Source organism: Melospiza melodia, chromosome 2 (genome assembly GCF_035770615.1).
Source record: "Melospiza melodia melodia isolate bMelMel2 chromosome 2, bMelMel2.pri, whole genome shotgun sequence".
NCBI lineage: Eukaryota > Metazoa > Chordata > Aves > Passeriformes > Passerellidae > Melospiza > Melospiza melodia.
Window position 1 is genome coordinate 112728820 of NC_086195.1, and position 12670 is coordinate 112741489.

Genomic DNA, 12670 nt, shown 5'->3' on the forward strand with positions numbered 1-12670 from the left:
TTGTCTCTTCATGCTCTGCACGAACGGGCCGTTCCCACTCGCGGCAGTCACAGGCGCACCGGGGGGAGCGGAGCCGGAGCATTCCGCTCCCCGCGGGCTGCGGAGCCGGGACGCGCTGGAGCAGCGGGAGCGCGGCCGCGGCCGGGAGCGCGCCTCCCCCTGACGTCACAGCCGAGCGCGCGGGGGGGCGTGCCGCGGGCGCCGCCGGCGCAGCCAATGGGAGCGCGAGGCGTGTCCCGGCGCAGCCAATGGGAGCGCGGGGCGTGTGGCGGCGGCGCGATGGCGGCGGGGCTGTGCTGGCGGGCCGGGCTGCGCGCGGGGAGGCGGAGACTGTGAGTGACGGGCCGCGCGGGCGGGGCGGGGCGCGGGACCCCCGGCACCGCCTCCCCTCCCCCTCCCTTCCCCTCACGGCCGGAGCCGCGCCCGAGCGAGGCTCCCCCGGTTCCCCCGGGTGTGCGGGGCTGCCCTCGGGCACGGGCAACGTGGGAATGGCAGTCGGCTTCCTGCTCTAGGGGACGGTGTCCCTGCTCGCCGGAGGGGAGTCGGAATGAGGTGGTCCTTTAGGTCCCCTCCGACCCGAGCTATTCCGTGCTTGCTCCCGTTACCGGCACGTTGCCCTTGCCCGGCTGTCCGCTTTGGTGCAGCTCCTGCCCGGAGGGTGACCTTGGGTCTTTCCCATTCGTGCTCCCGGCCTTGGAGGAGCGGGCTCCTCAGGGCCCCGTGCCCCATTTCCCGCAGGGGGAGCGGGGCCAGGCGAGCCGGGTCCGCACCGGGGCTTTCCCGTTGTTCAAACAGCATCCTGTGCCGCCTGCTCCACCCATGGATGGCCCGGCATAGGTGGTGATGCGGGCAGGAGCAGGGGTGCCAGGGCCCCCCCCCAGCATCCCTTATCCTTGGGATATCCTGGGGGCCCCCGTGAGCCCGGCGGTGCGGAGTCCCCGCGCTCCTGTGGGACAACAGTGCTCTGGGGGGACACGGCTCCTGCAGTGCCTGGATGAGGGAAGGCCGTGTAGGCAACGCATGTCCACTTGTCAAGGGCCCGAAATCAGCCGGTGCTTTCCCACAGGTGGGTGAATAGCTGTCGGGAATAGCACGGATTTCGGCAGGATGCTAGGAAAAGCTCTGCTTTAAACAGAGGATCGCCGTACAGGTCAGTGTTGGACGATCAGGCTCCAAGTGACAAGTGGCACGGAGGACAAAGGTTCCGCTGCACTTTCCTGTTGGAGAAGTGTGCGGGTTTCCTGTCCAGCTTTCTGCCTGCAGGTGTGTGCCTGCCTGTTCCCGGGGGCAGAGAGTGACTTCTGCCAGAGGGAGAGATTGATGGGTCTGTGCTCATTTAAGGCAGGTTTTCAACAGCACTGCTAGAAGGAGAACGCTTTATTCTTTAGTATTGATATTAGGAAGGCAATCAAGTGTTAATTCATTTTAGTATCAATATTTAAAGCTTTAAATTCTCGCATTCTCTGCTGAGACCATGGTTCTGTAAATATTTTATAGCTGAGTGACAAAAGCCTATGCGGTCTGTAAAACTGTAACGTAGCTGTTACTGTGAGCATGCAATATTGATGCTGGTGTTCTTGGGGAGCCTCAGGGACAGCTGGAGTGCTTTGTGCTGTGCTGGAGGCACTCTGAAGAGCCCAGTAAGTCCATGTCAGTCATTCCTGCCCACAGGAGCATCCTGCCTAGCACCCAGGGTCATTTTTCCAGTCTACCCCCTTCAGTACGCTTTTACAGCCAGTTTCTGGGGAGGATGCATCCACATACATGCTTTTTTTTTCCCCCTTGTTTTCACCCCCTTTTCCCCATATTGGTGCAGAATCATAAATGCTATGCCTTGCTATTTCTGGTCATGAAGAATTTTGAATATTCATACTGTGGGTGGAAGAGGAATCTATACAGTGTGAGGGCAGGGGTGATGACCTTTATGTGTGTGCAGCACCTGTTCAGGGCTGGGAGAAGAGGCTGCCTGCATGCCATGGTGAGGCTGCTCCCTTCCAGCTGTAGCTTCCTTGGCTGGTGCTGCCCTGGGTTGGGACATGGCTGCCCGGCATCACAACACCCTTGCATGACTCCCAGAAGATGTGATGGTGTCCCCGTGGTGGGATTTGGCTGCTCCTTGTCATCAGTGCTGCTGTGGAGCCCAAGAGGCCACTGGGCAGATAGAGACCACAGAATTTTGGGCATCCAAGCAGTCAGAGACCACGGCAGGATGAGGCATGAGGAGTCCTTGCTCACTGTGTGCACTTGGGAGAGAAAATACAGGGATGACTTCAAATGTCAGCAATCAATGAACACGTTGATTGGATTTAATTGGCTCTTGTGTCCCACAGAGCTCTCTGCCATGCTGTTGGACCGGGACCCTAATTACAGCAGGTACCTCCGATGTGGTGTGGCTGCCTTTCCAGCTGCTGCCCTCCTCCTCCATGTGCGTGCTGCTGCCCCTGTGAGGCTGGGGGGAAGCAGCGCTGCCCAGAAAAGGAGGACCGAGTGCTTGTGTTATTATCAGGCAGGTACCCAGAGCTGGTTTTTCTTATTTGCCATGTTCCAGAGCCTACTGGCTCTCTCTGCCTGTGAAAGATTTTTGTGTTGGAAAAAGTTAAAAAACCCTTCATCCAGCTGTTTTTAGTAGCAAGTGCAGCTGTTTTTGCTGTTGTTCTCGCTTTGCTTGGTGACGATGCTGTAAGAGAGGAGCATTGCACATTGAAGCACAGTCACCCGTTTGCCCTCAGTGAGCCAAGCACGTCACCCATGTACAAGAGGGTTTTATTACATGTATTCATTTGCATGGCATACCCCAGGCAGATCCATACCCACGTGCCTGTGCTAAATCAGTCAAAGGCAGCATCCACATCTCAGTGGAACGCTGCAGAGCATGGAATGTACAGCGTGGGCACGTAGAGCCTGTTGTGCCAAAGGGGCAGACACTGGCATGCCTGCTAGGAACAAAGGAGCCTGACGAGTACTAACCCCGTGTCAGATCTTCTTCAGAGACTGTGCCTATGTCATTTAAAATTTCTAGCATTGGGAGTTTCTTTTCTCATCATCAATTCTCATCAATTTCCCTCCCAGGAGTCCACCACTCCTGTGTCTTGTGTTTCAGGCTCCAAGTCTGTATCTGCTTGGTAAATTAGTGAAGATGTTTTTCATGTATTGGACACTGGAGGGTGCTAATGCAATGGGAGCCGAAATTGTTACAGCAAATTAAAGGGTTCCCTTTTGTTAGTTGTGAAATAGTTTTATTCTTTGATGCAGGTTTTAAATGGAAAGACATGAATTGTGGTCCTTAGCTGATCCTGTTCAGCGTGTGCAGAGCTGTGACCAAGAATATCAATAAAGTGTTATGTCTGTGAGGGATTTCTTTCCTTAACCTCAATCAAAAAAAATCACTCATTTTATGTTCTACACATTTTTAAGTGTGTCTTTTGAGATTATGGCCTCGGGGTGAAAATTATTTGAAAGTGTGACTTTCTAGTGATAAAAACACTTTATCTGGCAGAATTGCTGAGCCGCATGTGCAGAGTCTGCTTTTCTACAAGGTCACTTTGGTTCACTGAAATGAATATTGTTGTGTTGCTAGTGGGGTGAGAACCTGATAGCAGCTCACACTGGGGAGGGCACCCATTGGGACACCCTGAGCACCCCTAATCAAGTCCCTGGCACTGTGATCCTGTCTCTGGGGTGGACCTGATGGAGCCTCAGTCTACCTTGCATTCTGGGCTGTGTGTGAGGGCATTCCATCACAGGGAATGTGTGTAGGATGGGGCATTCCATCAGCCATCAGGTGAAGCACGTCACAAAACTGAGCCTTAGCTCTGGTGTTTCGAATTCACTCAAACATTTTTGTCAGGATAAAGTTCCATTGAGAGGTCTTAGAGCAAAGGAGGTATTACCTGTTCTCTCCAGCTTTCTGCTCAACCAGGTCTCTGCTCTCCTTTGCCCTTGGCAGGAAGACATGGGGCCAATATAAGGTCCCTGTTGTGCACTCTGGCAACTCCACATTTGGCATGAAGGACTGTGAAACTACTGCCCAAGCCACTTTTCATCCTGGCAGCAGCAGAGGTATGATGGTGGATAATTAATGCTAATGAGAAGCAGGGTGCAAAGCTGGGTGTGTCCAGCTAATCACCACTGGCACCTCAACTGGTCTGCTAAAGCCTGTGCTGTTCTGGACAGTCCTGTGTGCTCCTGTACCTGCCCTTGCAAACTCATCACCCAAATGAAAGCCAGTATTTGTAATGTGTGAGCAAAAAGAACTGGGTACAAATACATCTTCCTTAGCAGCCCTTCTTGTTTAATATGCATGGAAAATGAGTTACTCCTCTGTCTCATTCCTTTTGCAAATGAATTGGGCTGGCCTGTCCTGGAAAAATATTGTTATCTTGCTGTATTATATCAGTCAGGTTTTATTCTCTCCCAGGTGATGAAGTTTGCTTACATATGGTTCAATTTTTATTTCTTTTAAAAATACGCAGCTTTTTTCTGAATTCCTCCTTGAACTGAAGATGTGTATGAACACTGGAGAAAGAGCCTGTGGATGAGGAAACCAGAATCTCCTGTTCTGATACCAGCAGGGACCTGCTGTTCATCTTGCAACCAGAAGCATGGACAATTTCACAGCAGAGTCGCTTGGGTGTTTATCAGAAGCAGCAGAAATGTACCCAGTTAAAAGTTTGCACTTTTTTTGCAAAGAGTTTTAGTAGCTTACCAGAATAGGGTTATAAGGGGATGTGAGCAGAAAAGCTTTTTAAAATCACTGTAATAAGTAGTGGTACTGAAGACACTCTGTTTAAGAGTAGCCTAAGCACACAGATGAAGTCTAAGCAGACAGAAAGAGATCTGGTTGACAGTATTGGTCTGGTTTAGCAGCTTTCAGAGAAGATTGCTTCTTCCATTGCAGCTCCATGCTTCCAAGCAGAGAGCCAGGGTATGCATCCTGGTGTTGTTTCCAGAACCAGCGTGCTAGCTGTGGTGCCAAAAGGATTCGAATTTGTGCATTTTATATAGATGGTGTCCTAACTTGGAGTGAGAGACCTTTCTCCAGAAGAGAAGGTTAATGGACCTTCCACGAAACCTGTGTGTGTGACTGCATTGAGTTTAAACACTGCCAGCTGTGGGATGGCATCTTGACGTCCAGTGCCAGCCCTGCACGGGAAAGGAGGGCGTGTGTTCCCTTGGTGGGTGCTCCGTGCCTTCCATCATTGAGCTTTCACACACTGGGGCAGTATTTCTTGGCTACTCATAAAGCCTGGGTGAGTGGGATCCCTGGAGTTTTCATACCTGTTGGGGAGATTGGGCTGCTGTACTTGAGGTCTCTTTCCTTAAGAACCATTCTGGCAGGTAAAAGCCCCTTGATGCTAAGAGCTTTGTAGAATTTCTGCTGATGAACCCCTGTGTATCTCCTCCTGTCCTCTGCACATCATGTGAGTTTCTGGTAGTGCTTTTTCCTGGACCCCTTTCTCACACCTCCCCGAGTTCTGAACCTCCTTGTTTGGAAAGGGGAAACACTCAATTTGCCCTTATTTTGTCAGCTGGGCTGTGCATGGAGGTGTTTCTCCAGCCACTGCCCTTTTATGCACTTCCCTCTTTCATTCCACAAGGGCGAGGAGCACAGCAGGTCTGCAGAACTTCGATTGCAAGTGGGTCTGGAGGTCAGTTTGTGGTTTCTTAGCCCTAGGATGTTGAACAAGTCTCCTTCCTATATTTTACCTTATTTTCTGGTCAGACCTATATTTACTTCCCAGGTCTCCCTGTTCCCTTTAAATCTCCCGGCATCACTGGTGTAAATAGGATTTGCCTGTCCCTGTGAAATGGGCATCTCTGTGGCTGCTTGCCCTGCCTTCTCTGGCTCTTTGTGGGACAGGGCTGTCCAGGTGTCATTGTCTGCGTGGCCAAACCTGCCTCCTTCTCTGCCTTTTTAATTAAAAAATGGTTGGCATCAGGGGCTCCTGCAGCAATGAAAGGGGAACGATGAAACTTTGAAGAATTTGGGGCATAAAGTTGATCTCTAAATTTCAATGTACTCGTTGCACTTAAGCAGTTGATACATTTTATTATTGAGCATTCATGTGACCTAATTTCCCTTAGTACTGTACATTTAGCTTTATACATCTGCACCTAATTTGTAAAAAAGGACTTAATGAGAAACTTCAAACAGTTTAAATGTCAATTACAAAGAAAGCGAGGTTTTAAAGTTCCAGTAATCTGTCCATATTGGTCACCGAAACATGATCCCAGGTGGACATTAATTCGAGACAGATGGCATTCCAAAGGCACAATTACAAAGAGCTTATATATTTTCAACACTAACAAGCTGTCACGCTATGTTGTAGCTACACTTCCACTACTGTATAAGCACAATTGCTGCTTTATCTGCTGTGGACTTGGTAATAAAGGGGTTTGATTCTCCACTCTTGATATTGTCAGTGGGATTTTTGTGAACCGGAGAGCGGGGTTAGTTAGTGTGAATATCTTTCATCTGCCCAGCCTGTTGGGTCGGGGGGTTGTGTTTGTTTCTGTGGTTTTTGTTAAGTTGGTGAAATGCTCTTCAAGGAAAGGAGAGGAAATGTTGAATATGGGCACAACAAGACTAGTTCATCACAGCTATATTTCTATTTCCTGGCAACATTAATTAACTTCAGCCTTATCAGCTGCTGGGCAATAGCTATGATGATTTGTTAAAACCCCCAACATCCTGGATGTTTTCAGTTAAAAAGTCATCTGAAAGCCTTTGGAGTAATGCACATGTTACTTGGAAGACTGAAGTCCAAGGGATTAATAGTGGCTTGACTTGCAGTGGTGTAAATGGGCAGCAGCTTGGCCGCAGCCAGGCAGGAGTGCTACCCTGGGAAGAAGGCAGTTGGAATTATTTTCAGATTTCTGAAAATATTCCTAGGCCCAAAGGCAGAGGTGGAAGAGCAAGGTCAAGGACGAAGCAAGGTCAAAGCAGGGTTTCCATTAGACTGAAGCATCAACATGTGGAGTAGTTGATCGAGTAGTAGATGGCCCTAGCCTTGGCAGGGCGTTGGACTAACTGACTGTTAAAGGTCCTTTCCAGCTCAAACTATTCTGTATGGTAGATGGCAAGGTTTGTTGTTGAAGGACAATGTTTGGTATCTAGTTAGTAGTTGAGGTGGGCAGTGATCCGTGTGACTGAATGATGAAAGTTAAATTGGCATAATTTCCAGACTTTTTGTTTGTTTCTTAAAACCAGGTCACTAAAAAGCAAGACTTGCATGTCTGTGACTAGACGGTGTTTTAGTAGGCTTTAAAAATTCTGTGCTGCTAGCAGCAAGATTAATAACGCTCCCCAGGAAGGTTTTTAAGCTCCTATGGGCACGAGTGTCCTCTAAGAGGTGCTGAGAATTAAGAGCTTATATTTCTGCTCCTTTATCTACCTTTCATTGGTAAGTGGAGAAGAAAGCAGGTAGGCTAAGATGTTCATCCTCGCAAGGCAGGAATTAAATGGTAAGCTTACACTCTTTAATTTTTGTTTTTCATTAATGAATGTTATAAATAGGTTTTTTTAAAAGCATCATACCTGGCTTCCATTTTTGAAGGAGTTGTAGGTGCTATTTGAAATATGCAGCTCACCAACAAGTGAATTGGACTCTTGAGCCACACTTGAAACAAAATACCAATTTTGCCTGCAGTTTTACTAGGTTTCCTGGTTTATGCAGTAGCATTTGAATGGCCTCTAATAATTGTTTTTAGCAAGAAAAAATTCTAACAAAAATGAAAAACACAACTCAAACCTCATTAGCACTGTATTTGGCATGCCATGAATCGTTAAATCTTTATATAAATGCAGAAGTAATTTGTAACAAACAAAATCCTTTTTTTTTTGGAAAGACTTTCTTTTGACTTTTTGTTCATACTGCTAAGGTGCAGTATGTTTTCCAAACGCTGGATATTATTACCAGAATAAGAGCAGAACCAATCAGTGTTTAATTAAATATTATCTATAATCCTTGAGTGTCAGATATACTTAGTTGTGATAAGTGAAAAATATTAGGTGCAAAAAAAAAGACTAATAAATACTTAGATAGGGTCTTTTTAACCTAATTTTTTTTTTACCTAAATGTGGTGCTATTGTGTGTTGTTTTCAAGTGGTTTCCCCTTGGATTTTCTCAGTGCTTATCAGGGGAACATACTGAAGTCTTTTTATTTAGATCAGACTTGCTTTGAGAGTAACTAATTGTTCAAGTCCAAGTGGGAAACTTTCTTGCACCTGGAAAATTAGGAAAGCAAAAGATGTCCACATCCTTTCCCCGGTGGTTCTTCACCTGTGAATTTGAACTGCAGCGGTAGTAAAAGTTTTGTGGACCTCATTTTATGTGAGATCATTAAGCGACAGGAGAATTCAGGACTAGCTGCCCTTCGTATTTCAGGACACTGAAAGGTGCCATTTATAAGCTCAAAGTGCCTGCAGGAAGGCAAAACAGGCTTGTAAAACCCATGCTCCAAACCCTGCAAGGGAACCAGTTTGTACTGCTGCTTGCAGCCTTGGAGTGGCAAAATTGCAAAGGTGGTGGGGTTTGGTTTAAAAAAATGGAAAAACACCTGCCTTTAATATTTCATGTAATAACTTGAGTTTTCACACTTCTTGTGTTGATAACTCTCTTTTCCCATAACAACCCCAAAACATCCCAGGCAGTGATCCCAGTAAAACCTTAGCAGTTGAACTGCCCAGCTGTTGGACTTACTGTCTTCCCTGTTACAGCCCACTGTTTTGCTGAGCTGTTAATTTGGCTATAAAATAAGCCTGTCCTGGCTTTTTAATAATATTTTGCAACTGGTGACCTTGGCCCATGACATGGGCCAGGCATTTTGTAGGGAGAGCTCCTGCCTCCTTATTGCTTGAGAAGGAGTAGCAGCATGTACAACACTTGAAAGGGGGTGATATGGTGATATGCTGTTGTTACAACTCTGAACAGGCAATGTAATCTGCAAAATTCACAATATGCTTTATGGATTTAGAAAGCCTGAAAGGCAGCCCAAGGAAACAGCGAGCCCAGTGTTTTTCCCCAGAGCAGGTACTGCTTTCCTTACCTGCTCCCCTGGTAATCCTCAAATAAGAGCTGTAGCTGTTGTTTTAAAGTTCATGACCAAAATGTAGCAATTGCTGCCTGGAATGAGCCATCCACAACTGTAATCTGAAATGGCTGGGGCTGAACTCTTCCAGTCAGGCCAGAATAAGCCAACTATTCATGGCCACATTAATGTCCTGTGGCTGAAGTTACCTGGGTGCCCATTTGCACCGTCAGAGCCCAAATGCCAGCGGAGACGAGAGCTGACTGCACATCAAGTCTGCCTGCAGTGTCTTTGCTTTGTTAATCTGGATTAGTTCCACACCTGCCTGCTTGTGCACACCTATTCCAGCAGCACCTGGCTGTGCAGTGTGGTATCCAGCCTGTGCTCCCTCCTCCTGTGGATCACGTAGGAGCCAGTGGAATGGCTGCACTTTGGAAGCACATCAGTATTATTCCATTCTCTGTCACTGCTTTTGTTGGATTGCCGTGCTCAGGGCCCCAGACACTGCACTGAGCTCACTGTGACCCCAGGCCTTTGCAGAGCCAACTGCAGGGCTCAGACCTTTGTAACCACTATAACCACTATTAAAAGGCAGTTATGTGACTGTTTATGTTACAGCCAGGTGCTTTGCTGCCTGTGGACATGCTGTTACTTGACAAAATTTAGTATTTTTCAAATTTGTGATCCAAATGGGATGAATATACTTTCCTGAGGACCTTACTCTGTGTAAATGGCTCAGCAGCCTTCAGCCACTGCTCAGATTTCTGTGGGGGATGTGAGTCACGTTTTTCTGGCTCTCTGAAGGGACGTGTTCACTACAGCATTCCTGTTATTTCTCTATTTCCTTTGTGAAGGACATAAGGTTTCTAGATATCATATCAGTAATATATTTCTAATGACATTTTTGGGGAATTTATTGTTCAAGTTCTCTGACTTGTAGTACATTTCTGAGTTCTGTGGGTTCCTTTATTGAGGCTTTATATATGAATGCATGTTTTATGAGCTTATTGCCTTAACCATTCACTTGTTTTGTTAAATCTCTAGTGATACTAAAGCACTGAAGGTGCTTTGGGTTGGATCAGCACCAAACAGTGACTTCGATATACTGGAAGCACAAAATCTGTTTTCTTACTGACTGTTTTTTTTTTAGAAGTTGATAGATGTGAAAACCATTTAACAGTTGGATTTTTTTTACTTTTCTGTTAAACTAAGCTACTGAGGAAATCATCCTACTGCTACATGCTGCAATATGTCAGAAACACCGTTATGTTATAGTTGCATCATTATCTAAAGGAAAAATGGAGTGTGGGTTTGAAGTCGACAAGTGATGAAAGTAGCCCTGAGGTTGTCAATTAGAAAGCTAAGGCCTGGAACTGATAAGTTAATGACCAGTCCCCTTCACACCCCCTGGCTTTGCTGCCTGCTCCCGCCTCACCCTGCAGCAGCTTTACTGCTTGGAACAGAAATAAAAGGCTCCCATTACTTTGTGTCCCAAAATGTATCTCACTGATCCTGTTCGCTCAAAGGCTTGGCTGATTTAGTTCTTAGTTTGGACAGATAGTTAAATGAGGAGAAAAGAAAGGTAGCAGATTGAAAATACAAACTCAAAATCATCCCTTTTTATTTTTTAATTAGTTTGTTCATTTTTGTTTAAATGTTGAACTGTTAACATGGGTTTTTTCAGACTATCCTTCTGCAGTACACACAGCAAATTTAGCAGCAGTGCATAATTTTAACTTCTACCGTATGTTTGTTTGCAGGTTTTAAAAGCTGAAACTTAATGGCAGGCAGTTGGAACCCATGTGTGCCTGCTAAAGGCAGAGGACAACATGTGTGGTTTTTGTGAAGGGAAATACTGGTTACCAAAGTTTATGATATAATGTAATGTAATACAAAGTGTTTGTATTTTGCTTGGGCAGGAGGGAACTAATGTGTTGCCATTTCTCCTGGAGAACACGTGGGCTTAGATAAATAGATATTATTTATCTTAGATAAACCATGCAAACAACAAACAGGACTTGCTCAGATTTTAATGATTCTTGGTGTGCTGTGTGGTGAGAACAACAGTAACTTTATGAAAAGAGTAGTATTAGAAGTAGATACCGGCATTGTGCAAAACAAAACATGTAATTCATCTTCAGTTTTTGAAATTTCATTTATAAGTTTTTAGGGCTTGTAAAAGTTTGCAGTTGGGCACCCCCTTTGCAGTTTGTTATTGGCACTGCTTCAGTGGCAATGGAGAGCCAAGATTTTTTTCCACATAGCCCTCTCTCAACCTAGAAGCGATAAGTAATAATGATGAGTTTGAGAAGGCAGTTTAATTTGTAAGAACATGCAAGTTTTTGATCTTTCTGGTAGTTTCACTGTAACCAGCAAACATCTGTTGAAAAATAAAAAAATTGTAGTTGCTACTTACCTGATGCAATCCAATGAAATGGTGCTCTGAGCAGGGACTGCTGCTCTGGAGTCCCTCTCTCCTCCAGCCTGATTCCAAACCATGGAGTAAATCTTTTTCTAGCTTAATTCACAGGATAAGAGATGTGACATTGTGTTAAACAACTCGGCATGGATGGTATTTTCTCCTGATGTGCCACCTCTGCCCGAGACCCATGGGGTTGTGCTTTTAGTACTTTCCCACAGAAGCAGTGCAGAAGAGGTAATGCATGATTTTCCAAAGGCACATGTTCCTTCTGTGCCCTACTTTAACTTACTCCTTGAGATACAGTACCCATAAATAATGAAAATGTGCAATGACATTTTTAATTAGAGGCTTTGTTTTCTTACACATTGTGACGCTGGTGTTTCTAGAGCTATAGGATAACCTCTTGTGGTGGCCTGCTGCAAGAGAGGTTGTCTCACGATGAGAGCACTGTATCTAGTTTAGCCTGGCTGGTTCAGGTATCACATCTGCCAGAAGGTATAATTCTGCAGTTTCCTTCTAAGATGATCCTTCCCTTGGATTGCAGTTTTGTCTTTGCAGGAGTCTTCTCTAGTTATTTTTTGAATGAAGTTCTGAAAGTTAATGGTGTTGGGTAAGAAAAGCTCTTATCTTTCTGCATTTTTCTTCTCTTGCCCTCTTGCACACAGTTTTACTCACCTGTCAGCCCAGCAGGGTACCAGGTACATCCACATGTAAGGAAGCCTGTCAGCCAAATTTTGGTGGAGCCAGTAACTGCTCTACAAAAGGCAGACTGATGCCAAAAATCTCCATCTCTCCCAATGGGTTGGGTTCTGCTCCTCTGGGATTTTTTCCCCTCCCCTTTTGTTTCTGTTATTGGTTGTGTGTTTCCTCAGCCATGACACTCTTTCAGCTTGACAGTCCCTCTCTTGCCACGTGTTTCTTTTGTCATGCTTTAAGCACATCTGTGTGTTTCAGTGTGGATGGTTTGATATGTGTGCTGTTTGCTTACCAGTGTACACCAGTTGCTGCCACAGCACATGAAGCACAGCATGCTGAACAGTGCCCATCTTAGGGTAAAGGCTGTGGTGCCCTACAGAGAGGGTACAGGCTAAATTTGGTTTTGTCTCTCTTTCTCTACCTAAGGAGTAAGAGTCTCGTTTTAGGAGGAAAAGTTTCTTTTTTGTTTGCAATGCTGGATCCACATAAACTCTTGACTCTCAAGAAGTTTGGTTGCATTGG

General features: G+C 46.0%; 1 protein-coding gene and 1 long non-coding RNA gene across 5 annotated transcripts in view; both read left to right on the forward strand.

Moving 5' to 3' along the window:
- Window positions 1–273: 273 nt before the first annotated feature.
- Window positions 274–12670, forward strand: part of CLYBL (citramalyl-CoA lyase) — a 165593-nt gene continuing 153196 nt past the window's right edge. For all 4 annotated transcript variants that reach the window (XR_010026811.1, XR_010026812.1, XM_063149598.1 and 1 more), the window contains exon 1: window positions 274–332. Coding sequence is in view for 2 of the 4 variants with exons in the window: in XM_063149598.1 (XP_063005668.1) it covers window positions 280–332 (53 nt within the window). In the remaining 2 variants the exon portion in view is untranslated. The remainder of the gene's footprint in view (window positions 333–12670) is intronic.
- LOC134414670 (uncharacterized) lies at window positions 1071–6570 on the forward strand. The gene is made up of 3 exons (XR_010026817.1): window positions 1071–1150; window positions 3947–4059; window positions 4473–6570. It is a non-coding gene; the product is annotated as an uncharacterized LOC134414670 (long non-coding RNA).